This window comes from Chiloscyllium plagiosum, unplaced genomic scaffold, assembly GCF_037043375.1.
Source record: "Chiloscyllium plagiosum isolate Xiang-an unplaced genomic scaffold, Cpla_swu_hap1 HiC_scaffold_8, whole genome shotgun sequence".
Classification (NCBI taxonomy): domain Eukaryota; kingdom Metazoa; phylum Chordata; class Chondrichthyes; order Orectolobiformes; family Hemiscylliidae; genus Chiloscyllium; species Chiloscyllium plagiosum.
In genome coordinates this window covers 8,194,502-8,219,142 of record NW_028270146.1, presented here as the reverse complement: position 1 = coordinate 8,219,142, position 24,641 = coordinate 8,194,502, and the positions used below count along the sequence as shown (strand labels likewise).

Below are 24,641 nucleotides of genomic sequence, written 5' to 3'. Positions count from 1 at the left end.
ACATTCCGGCAATAGTACCAAAGACTTGTGCTCCAGAATGTGCCACTCCTCTAGCCAAGCTCTTCCAGCATAGTTACAACACTGGCATCCATTAGCAACCACTGGTCAGAAGACATACCTGGCACAAAGGAAGATGGGTGTGGTTGTAGGAGGTCAGTCATCTCAGCTGCAGGACATCTCCAGGGTCCGTGATGTCTCAGATCGCATTTTCGGGGTCCTTGGGGGGTGGAGGGATGCAGCCCTAAGTCGTGGTCCACATAAGCACCAATGACATAGGTAGGAAGAGAAACTCAGAGAGCTAGGGTGGAAGCTTAGAGCTAGAACAGAGTTGTTTTCTCTGGTTTGTTAGCTGTGCCACGTGCTAACGAGGCAAGGAATAGGGAGAGAGAGGACTGGAACACATGGCTACAGGGATGGTGCAGGAGGAAGGGTTTTGGAGTCCTGGATAATTGGGGCTCTTTCTGGGGTCGATGGGACCTCTACAAACAGGACAGTCTTCATCTGAACCAGAGGGGTACCAATATCCTGGACGGGAGATGGGATGGGACGGGGGGTGGGCGCGGAAAGGATGGTGGTGGGATTTGCAAATGCTCTTTGGGAGGGTTTAAACTAATTCAGCAGGGGGGTGGGAACCTAAACTGAATGTCTCTGGGATGCAAGATGAACTTGCAGCGTTCCTTGAGAGTCCAGTGAGGTAAAATACAATGAGCATGTTCTGCAAATGCAGGATGTCAATGGAATGTCCTTCTGTCAGAGGGTTCATAACAGAAAGCACAAACTATTCTGTCACTCTCCAGTCTGACCTCACTGATTTCTGGCTAGGATATTGGAAACATTAATTGCTCACTCCCTTTGAAGGACTAGGGCAGCACAGTGGTTAGCACTGCTGCCTCACAGCGCTAAAGACCCGGGTTCAATTCCCACCTTGGGCAACTGTCTGTGTGGAGTTTGCACATTCTCCCCGTGTCTGCGTGGGTTTCCTCCGGGTGCTCTGGTTTCCTCCCACAGTCCAAAAATGTGCAGGTCAGGTGAATTGGCCATGCTAAATTGCCCATAGTGTTAGATGAAGGGGTAAATGTAAGGGACTGGCTCTGGGTGGGTTGCTCTTCGGAAGGTCGGTATGGACTTGTTGGGCCGAAGGGCCTGTTTCCACACTAAGTAATCTAATCTAATCTAATCTAAAAGACTAAAGCTTGAGTAAAGTGTTTCAAGGTATTCACACTTCATTCCCACGTTTTCTCTTTAGAATTGACGTTATCCAGCCAAAGAAACCCACAGAAACACGCCCTTCAGTCCTACCGGTCCATGCTGAACATAACCAGAAGCTAAACTAGTCCCAGCTGCCTGCTCCTGGCCCATATCCCTCCAAACCCTACTGATTCCTGTGCTTATCTGAGTGTCTTTTAAACACTGCGTCATACATGACTTTCCCTTGCACCCCATGAAAATAGGATTTTTTTTCCTTTATTTATTCATGGGATGTGGACATTGCTGGCTGGGCAGCATTTATTGCCCATCTCTAATTACCCAGAGGGTACTTAAGAGTCAACCATATTGCTGTGGGTCTGGAGTCACATGTAGGCCAGACAGGGTGAGGAAAGATTTCCTTCCCTGAAGGACATTGGTGAATCAGATAGCTTCTTCTGAAAATCGACAATGGATTCATGGTCACCATTAGACTTTTTCATTCCAGATTTTTGTGGCTGAATCAAGGGGTCTGACAGAATTGAAGTTTTATATTTTCCTTTAACTAAATGGCTGCATTCCCAGTCAATGGGAACAAGGTCCTCATGGTTGCCTTGTGGCTCCCCTGCTCCATAACTTGGCCCAGAGTTCAGACAACTCAGAAATAGCTCCATCCACCGACACACAGGATTCATACCTCAGTAACCAGGGAGGAAAAGACAGACAAAATATTGAGGAGATGTACACGTACATGGAGATAATGAACTGTACACATCACAAGGGAATGCTTCCATACACAAACACCATGAATGTCCATTACTCACCAATTTCACACAGTTCACCTTCCCACCCATCGGGGCAAATACAATGGAAGGAATCGATCCCATCAATACATGTGCCTCCGTTTTTACATTGATTCAATGTGCAATCATTGATATCTAGAGAAAAGCAATTGAAGTTACTGTAGAAACCAAAATGGAAACATCAACTAACCTGCAACATTCAGTGGAAAAGATGGTCAAGTCACCATAGTCCCAATGGACCAAAGACTGCTCTCATTAGAGAGAAAGAGAGAGACAGAGGCAGAGATAGAGAGAGACAGAGAGAGAGAGAGTCTGAAAAGTGTGGTGCTGGAAAAGCACAGCAGGTCAGGCAGCATCTGAGCAGCAGGATTGTCAACGTTTTGGGCATAAGCCCTTCATCACGAATGTTGAGGGGGAAGGAGGCTGAGAGATAAATAGAGGGGGTGGAGGTGGGGCTGGGGAGGGGTGGGGGGGGTAGGTAGCTGGAAAGGCAATAGGTGGATGCAGGTGGGGGGTGATTTTGATAGGTCGGAGGGGAGGGTACAGCGGACAGGTGGGAAGGAAGATGGACAGATGGCACAGGTCAAAAGGGCGGTGCCGAGTTGGAGGGTTGGATCTGGGATGAGGTGGAAGGAGGGGAGATTTGGAAACTGGTGAAGTCGATGTTGATGCTGCATGGTTGGAGGGCTCCAAGACGGAAGATGAGGTGTTCGTCCTCCAGTTGTCGGGTGGCTTGGATTTAGTCACTTTCCCTTTAGAGAGACAACTGGTGGTGATTTAACCTGAAGCTCACCATGCCTCAGTTCTGAAGGTCACTGGACCCGAAACGTTAACTCCATTTCTCTCTCCATAGACATTGCTAGACCTGCTGAGTTTCTGTGGCAATTTCTGTTTTTGTTTTGAATTTCCAGCCTCTGCATTCTTCGATTTTTTTCCCCATTCAGAGCTAACCTGCAGCCTTCTCCAGTGTAACAGGTGTGAAAGTTTTCACATGCAACTTGGGAGAGGCAGAACACCAGTATGAACACTTCATCTGACCAACATCACCTCCAACAATGCTGCATTCACTCTGCAACACACCTGGGTGATGGGCTCAAGTTTCTGAACCCATTGATCCAGAGTCAGCCGAGTTCCTGCTGACTTAGTTTTGAAATGTCATAAAATGAATAAAGTAGATAAAGGAGCTCACTGTTATGAAGTGTAGACGTATATACTGTACCTTGAAGAGAGTTGAAAAACTAGCAAAGACTGACAAAGCACAGAGAGTCCTGAACAAAGTGAGAATGTAACACTTGGGAAACATGGAGTGGCACAGTGGCTCAGTGGTTAGCTCTGCTGCCTTACAGCACCAGGGTCCCAGGTTCGATTCCATCCTTGGGTGACTGTGTGGAGTTTGCACATTCTCTCTGTGTGGGTTTCCTCCGGGTGCTCCGGTTTCCTCCCACAGTCCAAAGATGTGCAAGTCAGGTGAACTGGCCATGCTAAATTTCCCATAGCGTTAGGTGCATTAGTCAGAGGGAATGGGCCTGGGTGGGTTACTCTTTGGAGGGTCGGTGTGGACTTGTTGGGCTGAAGGGCCTGTTTCCACACTGTAGGGAATCTAATCTAATCAAATAAATGTCTGCAGGTGAGTTGCCATGAAACAAAACAAATTCATATTTGGCCAGTTTAAATTATGCCCCAAGATACTAAAATTCAATCAAATTTGAATTTAGTATTTTGATAATATTAAAATCAATGAAACAATCTGATGTTTTGGGGTATAAAACCAGACATTCTGAACAGTTACAGGAAGAATACCAAGGACATCCACAAATATAGGCTGCTGGCTGAGATACTTGTCTCTAAGAAGTTTGCGCAGCAGAACATCGAATCCGACCTCCAGAAAATCTACAAAGGAGAATCGACAAAGCTGACTGGTTTTTGAAACTATTTTTTTGTAAACCTTAACCTGGATTATTTTATTGGGTGAGTACTGTAGAGTGGGATGTAAAAAATATGTTTAAGTGAAAGGAGTTGTTGGTTTTAATATTTGCTATTGGACTTAAAGAATAAAATTGTTAATTTTTACTTTAAATAGTGACCTTTGGGATAGTTCTTTGCCTCTCGAAGTATGGCGCGAGGTGGACGTTTTCTGTGTGGCTGGTTTAAATTAGCAGAGGGGTTTATCCCATGTTGTAACACCACACAGCTGGAGAGTAGCTGGGAAATCCAGCTGACTCCACGGGATGGCAGTGAACTTGGAACTGTGCAGTGTTGACAATTCAGAACTCCCCTGCAAGAAACAGAAAAAAGACAAACTAGACCAAGCATCATGTGGGAAAACTGCCAGGGCTATCACTTACTTTCATGGCAGTACATTCCAGTGAAGCCTCGGTCACAGGCACAAGTAAAATTCCCGGCGGGCTGACTGATACACTTGCCACGAGGACCACAGACATTGGATGAGATAAAACGGATGCCACCCTGACTGGCATTGCTGGAGACTGCCACAGTACAGCTGTCGATCACTGCAAAAAGAGCACCAGGAACCTGATCAGCAGGAATGCCTCATGACATCACCATCCCTCAAATCTACTCACCCCAATCCCCACCCCATCCCATCCCTCGACACCATGCTATTGCCCAGTGTCTCATTTGTGCTGTGCACTTCAATATCCTTCCCCGGTGACCCGTCCCTAAAACTATTTCCCCTTTAGGTTTACAGATTCTTTCCAACTTCCCTTCTTACTCCAGACTCCCTGTCTAATGATCCCTGTGATTTGAATCATTAACTGCAGCTGACAATTTCCTTGAATCCATTTGGTTAATTCCAACTGCAGCTTCAACTCGGTCAAATGGAAATCCCTTTTCCGAATACAAACAAACTCAATTTCCTCAATTTAGCCTGTTAATACTCCTGCCCCCTAGTTTCCTCGCACCCTCCTGGCAACGTTACATCCTTGTTCTGATTAATGACTCGGGCTGTGAATCGTTCGACAGTGGTAGGTTTAGCAGGTGAGAAACTAACACACACACACACACACACCACTCTCGCACACACCCACATCACACACCGCTCTCTCGCACATACACACACACACACACACCCCTCTTAGTGGCACCTTTCAAAGACAGGGCAAGTGAAGAAAGGCATTACAAACATCAAGCAGTCACACCAAACCCTGATTAGCAGAGGCACAGTGGGTACTGACCCTGTCGACTGAATGTTCTGACATCATGTGTGTGATGTGATCTACACTCATTCTACTCATGGCCTGTGGTAGCAAGAGTGGGGTTTCTTTTCAAGCACATTGGGATTACAATGAAGGTGCTGGATGTAATTTGTTATGATTGAGGGCCAAAGATTGCACTTTTAGACACAGGAGGCACTGGTTTCTCCTCAGACTGCTCATTCCCCTACACGCTCGAGTGAAGCTCTTTGGGCCCAGATCATAAATCGCCCTGTATTCACTGCTCCCTGAACACACTGAAGTCTACCAGTTACTTACAATGTTGCTGTTTCCTGTTGTTTGTGCATCATGGGAGTCCTGTTCACTATGGACAGTGCTTGTGCAGTCAGAAGCCTGTGCTAGGAGCAGTCATTACCAGGTGTGTCTGTCTACCAGTGTATGTGGAACAGTGACATAAGGCCACCAATCCGCCCCCCCCCCCCCCCCCAACCACAGCTCGCTTGATGCCTTCAAAGAACAGAAAAGCTTCTTGAGCCTGACTTGTCTGGTGCTGTGTGTGGGATTGAAAATTCACAGAAAGGCTAGGATTATCTCACTTCCAAACATACCAACTACAGCAACACTCACACACCTCAAGGAAAAGTCAAGCATCATCTTGGATGAGTGTACAGGCTGTTTAATAGCTCTCCTGTCACTGCCGGCAGCAGTTCCAAGGTCACCTTGATATAAAGAGCATTTTGAAGCATCCACATCAGTCAGGAATGATGTATTTGGAAACTAAATGCCATTTACTACTGACAGAGTACTGCGGAGTTGAGCAGTCCCCTCACGGCTAATGGCAGCGTTTCACAAAACGAGGTGACGGCCACTCAGCTCCCTCGGCAACACCTGCCGAAGGGGAGGATTCAAGGCTCACCTACAACAGCCTTTCTCTAACCTCTGGGCCAGGAGCTCCAGCAGCTTCAAGTCCCACCTGCCCCAGAATCGTATAACAACATGATGGAGTAGGCTGCTTTAGAAATAGCTGGTAACTGATACCTTGGCAAGGTGCGGATCTGCAGTGGTCCTTCAGAAACGAGCAATTCTTCCCTTCGTAGTCCTCGGGGCATGCGCAGTAATAATCTTCACCGAGAACGTAACATTTTGCTTCATTCTGACATGGGTTTGGATCACAATAATTGACTTTTCTCTGTGACATAGGGAGGAACCGTGTAAGTTCAGATTTAGCAGAGCCATGAAACATCACAGAAGCATATACTAATGTATTGTTCGTGCATTCCCTCCATCTCAGTAATCAATTCAATTGCTTTTCAATCTGTAGTCTTTCATCAGATCACAGCCAATGCTCCTCTGAATTCCCCAAACACCCTACCTTCTGACAGCTCTGGCATGAAAAGAACTCACACCATTCTCTAGCCTATAAATAACATTTCTAAAACATGGGCCTCTTGGCCTCCGTCTCTCCCTCTACCTACAGATTGCAAAACCCATCATAATCATTCGAGCGGCTGCTTCCTGATCTTCCCTGCATTTCCTCCAACCCAGCTGCATGAACATAAACCCTCCACCTTCATTTGATTAGATTAGATTAGATTCCCTACAGTGTGGAAACAGGCCCTTCAGCCCAACCAGTCCACACCGACCTTCCGAAGAGCAACCCACCCAGTCCCACTTCCCTCTCACTAATGCACCTAACACTATGGGCAATTTAGCATGATCAATTCACCTGATCTGCACATCTTTGGACGTGGGAGGAAACCGGAGCACCCGGAGGAAACCCATGCAGACACAGGGAGAATGTGCAAACTCCACACATTCGCCCGAGGCTGGAATCGAACCTGGGACCCTGGTGCTGTGAGGCTGCACTGCTAACCGCTGAGCCACGGTGCCGAATCAGACTTTCGGCACAGAGCTTACAGAGAACATAGTATGAAGACTCTGGAATACGGACCCTTTAAAGAATAAATCAGCAATCCTTAAGATCTGGATCCATTAAACAATCGCTTGGCGGTGTGATGGGTGAGGTGAGGTAAGAAAGAATTGGCTGCAAGAAAACTGACTTGTTCTAATCCCACCAGAGCACGGAGTAATTAGTTCTCAGCAGCTGCTGGGGATGGGTTTAAATAAAGACAGAAAACCCTTTAAAAGCTGCACCACTAAGTTGGATAATTACAAATAAGACAGTTCACTGCAGCAAGCCTAATTAGTGCACTTGGAGACTCTCAACATGGCCGGTATCAATAAACTGTTTTTGATTAAACAAATTGGCACATCTTCAAGTCATAAAACAATTTAAACAGAACAAATGTGGGGTGACATGATGCCACCACCAGCAGGCATGGTAAAATACATCGCAGCAATCCTATCTGGTCCCTGCCTGAGCACCAAGTCTTGCTCCACAGTTCTGCAATTATTCTCTCTCTTCAATTATTCATTCACTTTCTCCTCTGGAAGTCAGAATTGAATTTGTTTCAAACACCTTGTTCAGGAGTGCATTTTGGTTTGTAATAATTTAGGAAAACAGGAGAACGTGTAGGCCATTCAGCCCCTCGAATCCACCATTCAATGAGATCAGAGCTGATTTGTGCTCTAGCTCTGTATGGTGAAAGTGAGGACTGCAGATGCTGGAGATTAGAGTCAAGAGAGTGGTGCTGGAAAAGCACAGCAGGTCAGGCAGCATCCGAGGAGAAAGAAAATTGACGTTTTGGCTTAAGCCTCATTCCTGATGAAGGGCTTTTGCCCGAAACATCGATTCTCCTGCTCCTCAGATGCTGCCTGACCTGCTGTGCTTTTCCAGCACCATGTCCTTGAGTCTAACTCTATACACCTAACCCCTCCTGCCTTTAGCCCATTTCCCTTAACACCTTTATTTATCTATCTCAGGTTTAAAACTAACAACTGGCCTCGTGTCAACTCTCTCAATGGAAATCTCTCTCATTCGCATTGGAGTTTTTGATCAAATTATCTTAACACTGGTGTCCTCAGGTTACAAATTACCCGCTCACAGCAGAAACTGTACAAGTGCAATTCGCCAGTAGGTTCCCTGAAAGTGGCCACTCAAGTAGGTAGGGTGATAAAGAGGGCGTGTGGCATGCTTACACTTACTGGTTGGAGAATGGAGTACAAGAGTCAGGATGTCGTGTTGCAGGAGAAAGTGAGGTCTGCAGATGCTGGAGATCAGAGCTGGAAATGTGTTGCTGGAAAAGCGCAGCAGGTCAGGCAGCATCCAGTGAACAGGAGAATCGACGTTTCGGGCATAAGCCCTTCTTCAGTCGTGTTGCAGCTTTGTAAGACTTTGCTTAAGCCACATTTAAGAGTATTGCATTCAATTCTGGTCACCACATCACAGCAAGGATATGGAGGCTTTGGAGAGGGTGCAGAAGAGGCTTACCAAGACGCTGCCTGGATCAGAGGGTATGAACTAAAGGAGAGGTTAAAAAATCTTGGGTTGTTGGGAGTGGTGCAGGCTGAGGGGAAACTTGTTAGAATTCTATAAAATTATGAGATGCATAAATAGGGTTGACAGTAAGAATCTTATTCCCAGAGTTGAAATGTCTAAGACTGGGGGTCAGAGATGAGAGGGGGAATGTTCAAAGGAGATGTGATGGGCAAGGTTTTTTTAAACAGAGCGTGGTAGGTGTCTGGAACATGCTGCTGGGGGTGGTGGTGGAGGCAGATACAGTAAGAGGCATTTAAGAGACTTTTAGATAAGCACATGAATATGCAAGGAATGGAGGGATATGGAACAAGGGCAGGCTGAAGGGATTAGTTTAATTTGGCATCGTGTTCGGCACAACATTGTGGGGCTGAAGGGCCCGTTCCTGTGCCATACAGTTCTACGTTCCCTGGCCTATCCCCAGTGCAGCAGAGAACCTCCAGATGTAAGCAATGACCAAGTATGGAACAGACGGTTTAGCTCTAATCAATTGAAAGGACACATTTCAGGCAGCAGAGAAGTGGAGGTGGAGATTAATCAGCCTGCCCGGCTCCAATGTCCAATGCCATTACGTTGCCAGCAGAGGCTGGGACTTGCCTTACAGACATGACATTGATCTGCCTTTAAGCATTATCAGACAGGCTATTTACGCACAGTGGTGATGGAATAAGGCAAACGAGCTTTTTAAATCATGTTCAGTCCCACTGAGAGATAGATACGTCAATCCAAGCCGCTGGCAGCACTAGCCACACCACAACTAAAGCAGCTCTCTACACGTGGACCAGTCCCCAAATCAGAAACCCACTGTCCTGATCACCCTCTGTCACAGGTCACATTATTCAGGATCACCATGGGAGCACCACATTGCAATGAAGCTATTTAGAAGCATTTCAGGCAAAAGCAAAGACTGCAGCTCTTTTGACTGAGTCACAACTTCCAAAATAAGCTCATCTTTGATGTAGAGCAGATGTTTCCAGTTGTGGGGGAAGAATAAAACTAGAGGTTATAAATAAAGAGAGTCACAAGTAAACCCAATTCTGAAAGCACTTCTTCACCAGGCGTGTGTGACAAGAATGTGGAACTTGTTACCACAGACAATTGTTCATAGAACAGAATCCCTACAGTGTGGAAAGAGGCCATTCAGCCCAGCGAGATGCACTAACCCTCCAGAGAGCAGCCCACCCTATCCCTGTAACCCCACATTTACCATGGCTAACCCAGCTAGCCTGCACATCTCAGGACACCATGAGCAATTTAGCATGGCCAATCCACCTAAGCTGCATATCTTTGGACTGGAGGTGTTTTGTCTTCGAAAGAAAACTGGGTGCTGCATGAGGGCGAAAACAAATAGTGGGATCCGATGAAGTAATAGAGAGGAGGTTACATGAAGCATAAGTCAGAATTCTATGGAATATGCTGTGGTTGGTCATAAGATGCTGAATTTTAAATACAAAGTTTATCTAGCCTATCGTAATGATACCTTCAGAGTTGCCTACTTGCCTTTGCTATACTTGTAATTATTCTGAATACTTTTTTCCAGACATCTATCTGCTTCCCTTTTAAAACCTGGTTGTGATTCTGCTACCTCAACTATTTCTAGCCAACTACCACCTGCAGGAGAAATTCACCACCAACGCCGCCCTCATTTCTCTTGCTGATCAGCTTTATAATTTATATTCTTTAGTTATATACTCAGCGATCTTGGGAAAGCTTCTCTTTCCAGATGTATGTAAGACCATACAACGTAGGAGGAAAAGGAGGCCATTCAGCCCATCAAGTCTGCTCCAGCATGCATTGAGATAGTGGCTGATCTGATTAACCTCAACTCCACTTTCCTGCCTTTGCCCCATAACTCTCGATTCCCCTACGTATCAGAAGCCTTCGCATCTTCCTGTTCAACCTGACAACTAAAATCTCTCAACCCAGGATCACCTCCAACACCCTGTCCTCGCCCTGGCAATCCATCATCTCCAAATGGTGGAACTAGAGTCATAGAGATGTCCAGCACAGAAACAGACCCTTCGGTCCAACCCGTCCATACCAACCAGATATCCTAAATTAATCTCGTCCCATTTGCTAGCATTTGGACCATATCCCTCCAAACCCGTCCTATTCATATACCCATCCAAATGCCTTAAATGTTGCAATTGTACCAGTCTCCATCACTTCCTCTGGCAGCTCATTCCATACACGTACCACTCTCTGCGTGAAAACCTTGCCCCTTAGGTCCCTTTTACCTTTTACCCATGCTCCTCAGGTCTTGGACTCCCTTACCCTGGGGAAGAGACCTTGATCCTATCTATGCCCCTCATGATTTTATAAACCTTTATGAGGTCACCCCTCAGCCTCTGACGCTCCGGGGAAAACAGCCCCAGCCTATTCAGCCTCTCCCTATAGCTCAAACCCTCCAATCCTGGCAGCATACTTATAATCTTTTCTGAACGTTTTCAAGTTTAACAACATCTTTCCTATAGTAAGGAGACCAGGACTGAATGCAATATTCCAAAAGTGACCTAACCAATGTCCTGTACAGCTGCAACATGACCTCCCAGCTCCTATATTGAATGCACTGACTGATAAAGGCAAGTATACCAAATGCCTTCTTCACTATCCTGTCTACCTGTGACTCCACTTTCAAGGAATTATGAACCTGCACTCTGACTTCCCTTGGTTCAGCAAGTCCTGCCCGGATTTGTCCCACCAAAATGTAGCGCATCACACTTATCTCACTGTTACTTAAGAAAACTGCAGTCCACCTACTCATCAGGGCCCAAGGAAAATAAAATTTTCTCAAGGGGTTAAGTCTCTTTGGAATTCACGTCCTGAAAAAGACAGTGGATGCAGAATCTTTAAATATTTTGAAGGCAGATAGATTCTCGATGACCAAGAAAATGAAAGATTTGTCACGGATGTGCGAGAATGTAAAGATAAGATTAAAATCAGATCAGCCAAGATCTTATTGAGTGACGGGCAGGCTCGAAGGGCTGTGTAGGTATGTTTGTAGGTCAGAACACAACTTACGCCTCTCAAAACCAAAATCATGTCATGCAGAACTGTAAAAAGATTAAACTCAGAAATAGTCCATCCTAATGCAGTCTGGATTCTTATCTGGCAGTACAGAATTTGTGATACTTCAGGGAGACGTTTTGATATAAAACCATAGAAAACATCCTATCCAGATGTATCACAGCTTGATACGGCAACTGTTCCACAAGAAATTATAGTGAGTTCTGAGCACAGTCCAGTCATGGAGTCATACAGCACGGAACACAGACCTTTTGATCCAACTTGTCCATGCCAACCAAGTTTTTCAAATAAATCCAGTCCTACTTGCCTGCATTTGGCCTATATCTCTCCAAACCTTTCCTATTCATGTACCTGTCCAAATGTCTTTTAAATGTTCTAACTGTACCTGCATCTAATTCCATGCACGTTGCCCCTCAGGTCCCTTTTAAACCTTTCTCCTTAAAAATATGCCCTCTAGTTTTGAACCCCCCCACCTTAGGGATAAGACCTTTGCTATTCACCTTATCCATGCCCCTCATGATTTTACAAACCTCTATAAGGTCGCCCCCAACCTCTTACACTCAACTGAAAAAGTCCGAGCCTCTCCTTGTTACTTAAACCCTCCATTCCCGGCAACATCTTGGTAAATCTTTCTGCACCCTCTCCAATTTAATATCCTTCCGATAGGAAAGTAACCACACAGTACTCTGAAAGTGATCTCACCAACATGTCCACCCAACTCCTGTACTCAATAGTCTGAGTAATGAAAGCAAACATGCCCATCACGCAAACCAGCCTTCTATCCATTGACTCAGTCTACAATTCCTGCTGCTTCAGGGAAGCAGCCAGTTTAATCAAAGACCCCTCCCACCCCGGTTATACTCTCTTCCATCCAGAAGATACAAAGTGTGAAAACACATACCAACAGATTCAAGAACAGCTTCTTTCCTACTGTTATCAGACTAATGAATGGATCTTTCATATTTGATGTGATCTTTCTCTACACCTTCTCTTTAGTGTGGTGCTGGAAAAGCATCCTGCTCCTCGGAAGCTGCCTGACCTGCTGTGCTATTCCAGCACCACACTCTTGACTCTGATCTTCAGTATCTGCAGTCCTCACTTTCTCCAAATGCTACAAGGGCAGCAGAGTACCATTGCATGTGATTCCGTACGTTCAAAATGTGGGTGGTAATACTGAAGGGTTAACTCACCCGGTCGGAATACAGAGCATGTAGACACACAAAACACCCGACCTCAATAATCCGTGTACTCACCTCACAGAAGGTTCCTGCGTAACCCTGAACGCAGTGACAGCGGAACCCACCGATCAGACCCTGACACCGGCCTCCATTCAAACAAGGCTTGCTTGCACATTCGTTCATTTTGAATTCACAATTTCTGCCGACAATTCCACGCGGGCAGATGCACTGGTAACTGTACACACTGTCGTGCTGAAATGTTACAAAGAAGTCACAGTCATAATAACATTCTTCTGGAATCCACAGACCCACAAGTGGTACTCTGCCTTCAGTCGTCAGGATTCTGGAATTTCTTTCCCAGTCCCCACCCCTTTCTTTCCTCCTTAAAATCTACAAACCAAACTCCAAACTACTGCCATATAGTCAGAACAAATTACTGCAGATGCTGGACTCTGTACTGAAAGCAAAACAAATGCTAAATATCAGTGGTCAGGCAGCATCTGATGAAGAGTCATCTCGACTGGAAACATTAGCTAGCTCTCTCTCCATGGATGCTGCCTGACCCGCTGGGATTTCTAGCATGTTTTGTTTTCAGTTCAATCTACTGCCCCTCATCTCCTGATGACATTCAGTGTTATTTTCTTGTTGGATAGTGTCTTATTAAAAAAAATATAAAAATACAAGTTGATTTTGAGAGTTAGGAAAGGGGCAATTATCCCTGGGAGAAATTTCAGGGGCATCTTTATCTTTACTCTTTTCATGGGATATGGATGTTGGTGGCAAGATTAGCATTTGTTGGGTCTCCTGAAGTGCCCTTTAACTGAGGGGTTTACTCAGTTATTTCAGAGGCTAGTTAAGAACAATCACTGTGCTGTGGATCTGGAGTCATGTGGAGATAAGGACTGCAGACGTCTTTCCTTCTTACAACACGGAGGTGAACCTTTTCTGTTAATTAAACCAAACACCCAGCAAAGCTCACCTCGCCTCATAATCTGTTAAAATATGAGTGACGGAGATCTCCCAAATTCCACGATTAAAAGAAAATAACATAAATTTATTTTCTAACTCTAAAAGTGAGCATTAAACAAAAAACTATTCACAAATCCAAGCTCTTCCTTCTCTTAATGCTTAGTATCTACCTCAAACTCTATAATAACATGCTGTTCCAATAAGACGCTTAGTAAAGTTACATCAACTTCATTTCAAAACTCCACATCTTCTGTCTTCTTCAGTGTTTTCCAGCTGCTGATCTCCCTGGGTTGTCTTCTTTCTTTTTACTGCAAGTATGCTTCACATGAAAAGGTACCTTTGATAGAGAGTGTTTTCCAATTTCTTTGAGAGCAAGATGTTAGATGGGCAATTAGCTCTCACCAATTTTCAAACTGTTCACATTCTTGTACCTCCCAACATCGGATCATCTCATTGGTCCAATGTTGGCAAAACAATAAATTCAAACTCAACTGGGTTTTGGTATCCTGGGGCATAATTTTAACCGATTGGTTAAATTCAAATTGTTGTCAAAACAGCAACCAAAACTCAGTATCCATTTCACAGCCAAATGTTACAAATTTTCAATGTTCTAAAACACTCTGGGACTGCCATCTAGTCATATACAGGTGTGTGTAAGCTCTCAGTTCAGAACAGCAGTCACTCTCTCTTAAAGATACAGTACATGCTTCATAATACCTCAAGGACAAGACCAGCAGTTATTCAACACTTCAAAACAGCAGCTCCCTAATCAAACTCAGCCAATTTGTACCTCATGTCATCATAATTTCCCTTGTTCAAATTTAACACCCTTGCTTCACCCTTGCTTCAAACGTAACGTAAAATTCTACCAAACTGTGGTCACTCTTCCCTAAACCTTCTTTCACAAGAGGATTGATTAGCCCCCTTTCATCAGAATCACAGAATCCCTACAATGTGGAAAGAGGCCATTCAGCCCATCAAGTCTGCAGTAACCTTCCAAAGAGCATCCCACCCAGACCCCTTACCTATCCCTCTAACCCTGAATTTCCCATGGCTAATCCACCTAGCCGACACATTCCGGGACACTACAGTTAACCTAGCATGGCCAATCCACCTAACCTGCACATCTTTGGACATAATAGCATTTACATAATGCTAGTTCTAAAATCAACAGTCATCTAGTCAGTTTAACCTCCTGCTCTAGAAATCTCATCTCACTCCAGAAACCCTTCCACCACACTTTTAATGCTCAATTGGTCTAGCCAGTGCATACGGAAATATAAATTACCCATGATAACTGTGTTGCCCATTGTACAAACATCTCTCATCTCCTTATTAATACTGTGCCCCACACTACTACAACTGCTCAGTGGTCTATAAATAGCTCCAATTAATAACTGACTGGTATTCCCAAGGAGTGTATTACCTTCCTAAGGAGCTGGGGAACCCTTCAAACAGCACACAACCACCCCTGAATAAAAGGCCAGATGTATGTTTTAATTTGCAGAGCTTTCCAACAATTAAGATATCTTTAAGTCTATTGCATTTGCAGGAAACAGGCCATTTTCAAGATTCTATAGTTTAATCTTAAAATTCATCTTCACTAGGCAGTTCCTATACTAGCATGTGGGTACTGAAAGGAAGATCTAATTCAAAAGGCTGTGAATGAAAATAATTATTTGTTTGAAAGGATATGCCGATTGGGAAGGGGAATGAATCAAAGTGAGAGACGGCGCGTATGCAGCATAAACACAGAGAAATACTTTGGAAGTGTTTCAGTACTATATAACGTCATTCTATTGCAAACAGTTCTTTTCATACCTTGCACGTCCCTCCATTCTGACACTGTCCATGGCAGATGTCATTATCTGAAGAGACAACAAGCCGGGAATTACACAAGATGTCATTTAAAAGGACACTGCAGAGGGGCCTGTAATCTGATTTATTGGTCTGAGCCTGCCACTTTTCATTCCTGTCCCCACCTACTCAAACATTGGACAGCAGTATTCTGATCTAGGTGTGAAGGTGTAGGGCTGGTTGCAACTCCTCTGCTGCTGAATTCTCTGCAGTAAGGGAGGGGGTTTGTTTCACAGCGAGAGGAGCTGGGGTTTCCCAGTTTTCCTTGCTCTGCCGGTAACCCAGAAACAGGCTTTATTCAATCCCTTTCTGAGCTCTGAGGTACAGGAGGAAACTCCTGCAGCCTCCAGCAACTCACATCCCAAATCAGCATTTCCATATGTAAGGACACCCGGAATATGTGACAGGGACACAGGGGGACTGTGAGAGGGACTGGGGCACTGGGAGAGGGACTAGGACACTGCAAGATGGGCATGGGGACACTGGGGGAGAGAGAGAGATACAGGGGCAGTGGGAGAGAGACAGGGGCAGTTGGAGGGGCAGTGGGGTTCTGGGAGAGGGCATTGGGAGAGAGGCACTGGGAGAGGGAGACTGGGAGAGGGAGACTGGGAGAGGGAGACTGGGAGAGGGAGACTGGGAGAGGGAGACTGGGAGAGGGAGACTAGGGCAGTGGAAGCTCTCACATCCAAGCCCAATCCCTTCCATTGATACCCACAACACTTTCCAGAACAATCAGAACTGATCAGAGAGAGAATTTCCAGTTGACGTCTTTCCCAGTACAGCCTCCCAACAGACTGCAGAATACTTCCATAACCCATAACCTTCACCACATAGGAAGGTGTGGATAGGAGGTACGTGGGAATAGCATCATTTCCAAGTACCCTTCAAGTTAACAACCACTGTGATGGACATAGCGTTGGGTCAAGTTCTTGGAACCCCCACCCCCACCAACAGCACTGTCGGAGTAACATGAACTATGCGATTTCAAGCAAGGGCAAAGTACAAAGTGCCATCTTTCTCAGTGACAGCCAGATTAAGAGAATCAAAGGCTTTACTAATCTGTGACACCCCCATGTGACTCTATTATTCAGTGACCCACCTGATGGCAGAGGACTGCAGTGGTGAACATCACCTTTGATCTAAGAAACACCTGCCTGTTGTTACAAGCGAATAATATGGGTGTTGAACCAGCCCCTTTAGCTTGCTCTGGCTTTCAACAAGATCATGAGAAATCCGTTTGTGTTTCTAAATCCACATTGCCATCTGCCTGCCCAATACCCCTGTACTTCCCCACTACAAGACTTCAAAACCGTGCGCAGGTATTTTCATGGATATGAAAACATGAAGTGAATACTGACGGACGTCACAGTTTTGTCCAGACCATCCCAGGAAGCAGTCACAGTAATATCCACCAATCAAGTTTCTGCAAGAATAAGCATTAACGCAAGGCTCCATCTCACATTCATTAGCATCTGTGGGAGGATGTGGAGAGGCAGGGAGAGACAAACAGAGAGACAAAGGGACAGTCAGCAACCACAGCTCAAAAAGCAAGCCAGCTAGAGAAAGACCCAAACATGTAAATCAGCAAGAAACCACACCACCTCATGCATTGTTTAATTTAGGAGCAGAGATATCCCCAGACCTTGAACCCTTTTACTCAGGAAGTTGTTACCATTTGGAATGCTAGGTAAAAACAATAACTGCAGATGCTGGAAATCAGATTCTGGATTAGTGGTGCTGGAAGGGCACAGCAGTTCAGGCAGCATCCAAGAAGCTCCTTGGATGCTGCCTGAACTGCTGTGCTCTTCCGGCACCACTAATCCAGAACCATTTGGAATGCTTTGACTGGGACGGTAACAGCAGTGGATCCAATAGCAATATTCAAAAGAGACTCGAACAAACCATTCTAGAAAAATACTTTCCTGAACAATGAGGATTGGAATCAACTGGATAGTTTTAACCAAAGGACTGGGATAGGCCCAATGGGCTGAAGGAGCTCAGGAGGAGGCCAGTCATTGTATGTTTTCATATTTCAACACCGCTTCAATCAAATTGCCCAACCGTACAACAATTTTTCCTTTTGGGTTATACCAGACACACTGCTCTGCCTAACCCAGTGCTGGGAACTCAGAGTTATTTATTTTTATTAATTTTTGTGGGATGTGGGTGTCCCTGGCTGCCCCAGTATTTACTGCCCATCCCTAGTTGCCCCTTGAGAAGGTAGGGGTGAGCTGCCTTCTTGAACCGCTGCAGTCCATGTGCTGTAGATTGACCCACAATGCCCTGAGGGAGGGAATTCCAGGATTTTAGGATCTCTGCATTCCACACTAACTTCTCATCACCATGAGAGAGGGCAAAGTTCTCAGGGCATTAAGGTCTCACGCCTCTTCGCCTGATCCTTGTCTTTACAGTAGAACAACAGGACAAAACTATTTAGCCTGGCACACCCCATTTAATTCGATCGACAGGGAGGGGAAACGGTACTTTAAATAATCAAGTCCACCTTAGTGTATGTCCCTTAATACCCTTAGCAGCAATAAGAAGAATACTGCTCCCGGTTTTGAAAGTTTCAAACACTCGCTGCCCCAGCTATTTCGAGGGGAGACTGTTCCAGGTTTCTTCTGCTGCCAAATGGCACAGTTTCAGCAACGTCCTCAACACTGAACCAGCAACCTTCAGCAATCTAACCACTCGGAGATGCTGAGGGAGGGGTGAGGTAGGTGTAAGGGCAGTCAGAGGATGGCTTCCTCATGTAAAATAACCCGGAAAAGCCTTCGCAACAAAAATTACCAAGTGATGGGATTAGTCCCAGACGAGCTCACGTAGGAGCAAAGGTTTCTCCTGCAGAGACATCAGCCAGGTTCCCACCCAAAGAAAACACTTCAAATTTATTACAGGGTCAGGTGCCTGCTCATGATATTAATACATTTTCCTGGCCACCACAGAAGATCATATATTTTGTTTCCCTATACAGCAATCACCACAATTTATAAAAACAGGAAACAGAAGTTAGTAAGGCTTCAGGAAAGGAATTCAGCACTACCATCAAACAAGGCACCAGACTGAAGCAATGCCAATCCTATTCAAGGCTAAGCACCACGCCTCCAGGAACCCAACCCCACGTGCACCAAGAGCTAGCGTCGTCATGCAACAAGATCATGGACTCTGCAAGCCATTTAACCTCTGAAGCCAGTTTTCCAAAATCATTAGCTGACCTATCTGTTAAAGCATGTTATCTGTGGCCATGAACCGTTTGCAGAGAGACTATTTCCAAGCAGAAGTTGATATGAATTCCTTACCCAGCTGGCAAGTTTTCCCGATCCATTGCTCAGGGCAGATGCACTCAAATCCATTGACATGATTAATACAAGTCCCACCATGTGCACAAGGGCTGGACACACATTCGTTTATGTCTGCAGAGAGAGAGAGGTCCCAAAATAACAATGATGACAATTACTGCATAAAGATTATTGCAAAAGCGTTAGGTTTTACAAGCCGGTAAAATTTACATCAAACCTTTGAAAATATTCGACTTCTACACTACTCCATCAGCAGCCCATCATCAGATTGAACAGAAATGAGGACTTTGGCAGAGTGAAAATGACACATCCGCAGTCCTGAATGTAAGAGCCAGCTAACTGGCCTCTTAATACCTGCTGTGTATTACGTGGAGTCACTCAAGAATGCCAGTAGACTGTGGAAATAGGGGTATGCAGGCATCTGTCTGCTGGGTCTGAATGGCGAAACTGATTATTGTTAAAGTGAGGTCTCCCCATGCCTGAACTCCATGATGTTCTTGAAGAGGAAGCAGCAAGTCTTCAATATCAGTGTCTCAGCCAACATCCCTCCTTCAGCCATCACCACCAGAAACAAATCTCATCCCCAGCTTTGGGATCCTGAGGTATGAAAGTTGGCTCCCAGGGTGCCCTTAATTCTCTGCCCTCTGTATTGACAAGCGACCACCAGGGCTGACTATAGTGTAGGGAGAATGACACTGCACTAGTAATCCTTGGCTAATGTTTCCACAGAAGGCTACGCAGCCCAAGTCATTAATATATTCAGGACAGCAACAAATAATGTTTTAGATTTTAAAGCCATCGAGGGGGATGGAGAGGAAGCAGGAAGATGACATGAAGTTTAAGATCAGCAATGATCATATCGAACGGTGCTGCAAGCTCAAAGGGCCGAATGGCCTATTCCGACTCCTAATTCGGATATTTCTAGAACTGTCGGTGAAGTGCTTTGCGACATTTAAGAGATCTGATAAGGAGCTGGAAAAGATATCTTTTCAAGAAGACTCACAGGATGTGTGTCAGTGGTTTGGCAATGTTTATTATCTGTCCCTAATTGCCCTTATAGTGGTGGTGGTGAGTCACCTTATTGCACTGCAGGGTATCAGTGGAGTAGGTACACCCCCGCTGATGTTAGAGAGGGAGTTGCGGGACTTTGATGCATTGATAGTGAGACACAGTGATATACTTCCATGTTAGTATGACATGGTTTAGTGCAGGCAATGATGTATTTTCCCTTTGCTCCTCTGAAGGTGGTAGCTTTGTAATGCGCAGGTTCTTTAACAGTGGAAGGGGGAAGTGCAAAAGCTGCTGGCTTTCCAATGTTATTTGCCCCATTTCATTTGGTTCTCTTTGAATATTGCATTAACAATGTCCAAAAGTCATTTGGGGGTAGGCTGTGAGATCTTTCTTCTCAAATGAAAACAGTAGGCATGCCCCACTGGACACGGTGCACCAAGCCATCACTGAAACCACCCCAACCTCAATCACCATGCGATGCAGCACAATGCTTTGAAACTTTCCACTGTACAGGCCAAACAGAGCTCTCCAAAATCCACAATTCCAAATGGATGCAACAGTAAGGATTTGACCACAACAAATTGATTCCCATTGTCAAAGAAGATGGTCAATATAAATGTTCTGGTCTTTTTTCCTCTCTCCCTACTGCCCAGTGCTCTCTACATCCGCCATTAATCTGAATCTGCATGCATTCATGGTACTGTGGAGCGAGCACAGCTCTGGAAGGTAGATGCACAGGTCACAAATACTGGCATTTGATTGAAGGAAGCACGGTGTACAGGAGCTGAACTGTGCACAGAAACTGTTCACCTCAGGCCACCCTAAAGATACAAAAACAGAAATTGCTGGAGAAGCTCAGCAGGCTGGCAGCGTCCGAGGATAGAAAGCTAAGCTAACGTTTCAGGTCCAGTGACCCTGCTTCAGAACTTCCCCAAAGATACCATGCTTAAATCATAGTAACAGTCAGTGAGGCAAAACTCTCAAAGATCTGCTTAAACTTGTACAATAAAATAAAATGTATAATATCCTGGCATCAATTTGCACATGAATCTTTTACCCTGACCTCCATTCTAAACCTAGTCTCTATTTGCCTGGTTTGTGCTGAACTGCCCTTCAAGTCTGTATTCAGCCCAAGGAAGCGACACATAGAAAATGGGCAAGTCTAAACTCAACCACACTCCCTCAGGGGTACTCCCCAACAGCCAGTGCAGCTGCCAGGCTACAATTCCTAGTTGTTGCCCTGTGAATATCAACAAGCGTTGGCGACCCTTGCTAAGGTCCATTTTGTCTCCTCTACTGGTGTTATCCGCTTAACGTGTACTGGAGGTGGTGATCTGTTGGTCACGTTACATCAGGGGTTACAGTCAGTTCTTGTCCAGACTGCCCAAGTGGAGTCATTGACACTCTCCAATAGGAATAAATCTCTCTCAGAATGACCTCCGCTGGGCTGTGGTCCTCACAGTCCTTTCACAAACCAAAGTTTTAGCCAAGGATTCCGATGGGGAGGTTCTCTCCAGCAGGAACAAGTACAGAATAAAGATCTTTTTCACTTTCTATGTACAGTAAGTGGATGACAGATGGTGAACAGATGTAAATCTAACTGCAGTGAAACAGGGAAAATGTACATCGTGGGAAATGGGAGATTAATGCTGGTCCAGCTGCACATTTTGAATGTTCTGACTTCCAAATAATTACCATAGAGTCAAAGAACTGTACAGCATGGAAATAGACCCTTCAGTCCAATTCGTCCATGCTGACCAGATATCCTAAACTGACCAGACATCCCATTTGCCAGCATTTCTATTCCTAGTCATGTACCCATCCAGATGCCTTTTAAATGTTGTAATTATCCCAGCTTCCAACACTTCCTCTGGCAGCTTGTTGATATATGCAACACCCTTTGTGTAAAACGTTGTCCCTCAGGTCCCTTTTAAATCTTTCCCCTCTCACCTTAAACATATGCCCTCTAGTTCTGGATTCCTTTACCTTGTGAAAAAGCCCTTGACTATTCATTTTATCCACATCCTTCATGATTTTATAAACCTCTATAAGGTCACCCCTCAGCCTCTGATGCTCCAGGGAAAACGGCCCCAGCCTACTCAGCCTCTCCCTGTAGCTCAAACACTCTAAACCTGGCAACATCCTTGTAAATCTTTTCTGAATCCTTTCATGTTTCCCAAAATCTTCCCTATAGCAGGGAGACCATCACTGAAAGCAGTATTCAAAAAGTGGCCTAACCAATGTCCTGTATAGCTGCAACAATGACATTCCACCTCCGATACTTAATGCACTGACAATAATGACAAGCATACCCAACACCTTCTTCACCACCTTGCCTACCTGTGAGTCCACTTTCACAAAGCAATGCACCTGCATCCCTACATCTCTTTGTTCAGCAACGCTCCCCAGGACCGTCCTGTTAAGTGTATAAGTCCTGCCCTGGTTTGCTTTACCAAAATGTAACACCTTATATTTATCTAAATTAAACTCCATCTGCCACTTCTCAGCCCATTGGCCCATCTGATCAAGGTCCTGTCGTGATGACCTTCTTCACTGTCCATGGACTCGAGTTATTTGTGGCTTTGAATGTCCCCGCATTTTAATTGTTCAACTAGTGGCACCCATGCCTTCAGAAGTCATAGCTCCAAACTCTGGAATTCTATCCTTAAACCTCTTCTTCACCTCTGGGTGTTCTTTTAAGATGCTCCTTAGAACCTTTAAGGTTTTTAGAGTCATAGAGATGTACAGCATGGAAACAGACCCTTGGGTCCAACCCGCCCATGCCAACCAGATATCCCAACCCAATCTAGTCCCACCTGTCAGCACCCGGCCCATATCCTTCCAAACCCTTCCTATTCATATACCCATCCAAATGCCTTTTAAATGTGGCAATTGTACCAGCCTCCACCACTTCCTCTGGCAGTTCATTCCATACACGTACCACCCTCTGTGTGAAAAAGTTGCCCCTTAGGTCTCTTTTATATCTTTCCCCTCTCACCCTAAACCTATGCCCTCTAGTTCTGGATTCCCCCACCCCAGGGAAAAGACTTTGTCTATTTACCCTATCCATGCCCCTCATAATTTTACAAACCTCTATATGGTCACCCTCGGCCTCCGACGCTCCAGGGAAATCAGTCCCAGCCTGTTCAGCCTCTCCCTGTAGCCCAAATCCTCCAACCCTGGCAACATCCTTGTAAATCTTTTCTGAGCCCTTCCAAGTTTCACAACATCTTTCCGATAGGAAGGAGACCAGAACTGCACGCAGTACTCCAACGTTTTTAAGACGTTGGGACGAATGATCTGTTTCCATCCTTGATGACACCTTCATGACTAAGCTTTTGGATCTAACATCTTATGCGAGTTGGTGTCGTATTTTGCTTCATGAAGCTCAGGTGCAACACTTTAACAAGTTTTCCGATTTCAATGTCATTCTTTAAATAGTTAAAAATCACACAACACCAGGTTATAGTCCAACAGGTTTAATTGGAAGCACTAGCTTTCTGAAATTATACATCACACTGTAAATTTTTGCTATAAACTCTGTTAGGATTGAGCCCTCCACTATCACCTGATGAAGGAACGGTTCTCCAAAAGCTAGTGCTTCCAATTAAACCTGTTGGACTATAACCTGGTGTTGTGTGATTTTTAACTTTGTACACCCCAGTCCAACACCGGCATCTCCGAATCATTCTTTAAATACAAGTGGATAGTGACCTACCAAGCTCACAGGTTGTTCCATTCCAACCCAAAGCACAACGGCACTCAAACCCAGATGGGAGCTCGTAGCAGGTCCCTCCGTTCACACACGGGTTGGACACACAAGCATGCTCAGCTGGGAAAGAAATAAAATGAAAGGTCAGACAGGCAGAGCTAGACTCAAACATGGAGAAAGAATCCCCACAAACCTAGTCAAACCCAGGATTGACAGAGGTCAATTTAGTTCATGGTGATTGATGCTGCCTTCTCAGGAAAGGATGTTTAGGATTTAAAATAAGGCAGCAGGACCTTGACCAGCAGGGAAAGTGGGCCAAGAAATGGAGTTTAATATAGATGACTGTGAGGACTTGCGTTTTGGAAAGTCAAATCAAGGTAGGAGTTTCGTGGTGAATGGTAGGGCGTTAAGGAGTGTCGTGGAACAGAGGGACCTTGGAGTTCAGGTGCACGGGTCTCTGAAAGTGGAGTCCCAGGTAGACAGGGCAGTGACGAAGGCAATTGGCATACTGACCTTCATCAGTCAGGGCACTGAGTATTCAAGTTGGGAAGTTATATTGCAGTTGTACAGGTCATTGGTGAGGCCGCACTTGGAGTATTGTGTTCAGTTTTGGTCACCTTGTTATAGGAAGGATGTTATTAAACTGGAAATAGTGCAGAAAAGATTTACAAGGATGTTGCCAGGACTCAATGGTCTGAGTTATAGGGAGAGATTGGATAAGCTAGCACCTTTTTTTTTAATAGAGTGTAGGAGGCTGAGGGAGGATCTTATAGAGATGAATAAGATCATGAGAGACATGGATAGGGTGAATACACTCAGTCTTTTTCCCAGGGTTGGGGATTGGAGGACCAGAGGGCACCAGTTTAAGGTTAGAGGGGAAAGAACAAAAGGGAACCTGAGGGGCAACTCTTTTACACAGAGGGTGGTACGCATATGGAATGAGCTGCCAGTGGAAGTGGTTGAGGTGGGTACATTAACAACATTTAAAAGG

General features: G+C 45.2%; 1 protein-coding gene across 2 annotated transcripts in view; it reads right to left on the bottom strand.

Annotated features, from left to right (window-relative positions):
• Positions 1–24,641, bottom strand: part of jag2b (jagged canonical Notch ligand 2b) — a 256,596-nt gene that overhangs the window by 32,783 nt on the left and 199,172 nt on the right. The window contains exons 8-15 of one of the 2 annotated variants that reach the window (XM_087989575.1): positions 23,657–23,770; positions 18,928–19,041; positions 16,987–17,100; positions 15,593–15,639; positions 12,878–13,054; positions 6,200–6,350; positions 4,334–4,498; positions 2,010–2,123 (exon numbers count right to left, since the gene is read on the bottom strand). In XM_087989575.1, coding sequence (XP_087845701.1) covers positions 2,010–2,123; positions 4,334–4,498; positions 6,200–6,350; positions 12,878–13,054; positions 15,593–15,639; positions 16,987–17,100; positions 18,928–19,041; positions 23,657–23,770 — 996 coding nt within the window. The remainder of the gene's footprint in view (positions 1–2,009; positions 2,124–4,333; positions 4,499–6,199; positions 6,351–12,877; positions 13,055–15,592; positions 15,640–16,986; positions 17,101–18,927; positions 19,042–23,656; positions 23,771–24,641) is intronic. The other variant, XM_087989576.1, reaches the window with a different exon arrangement.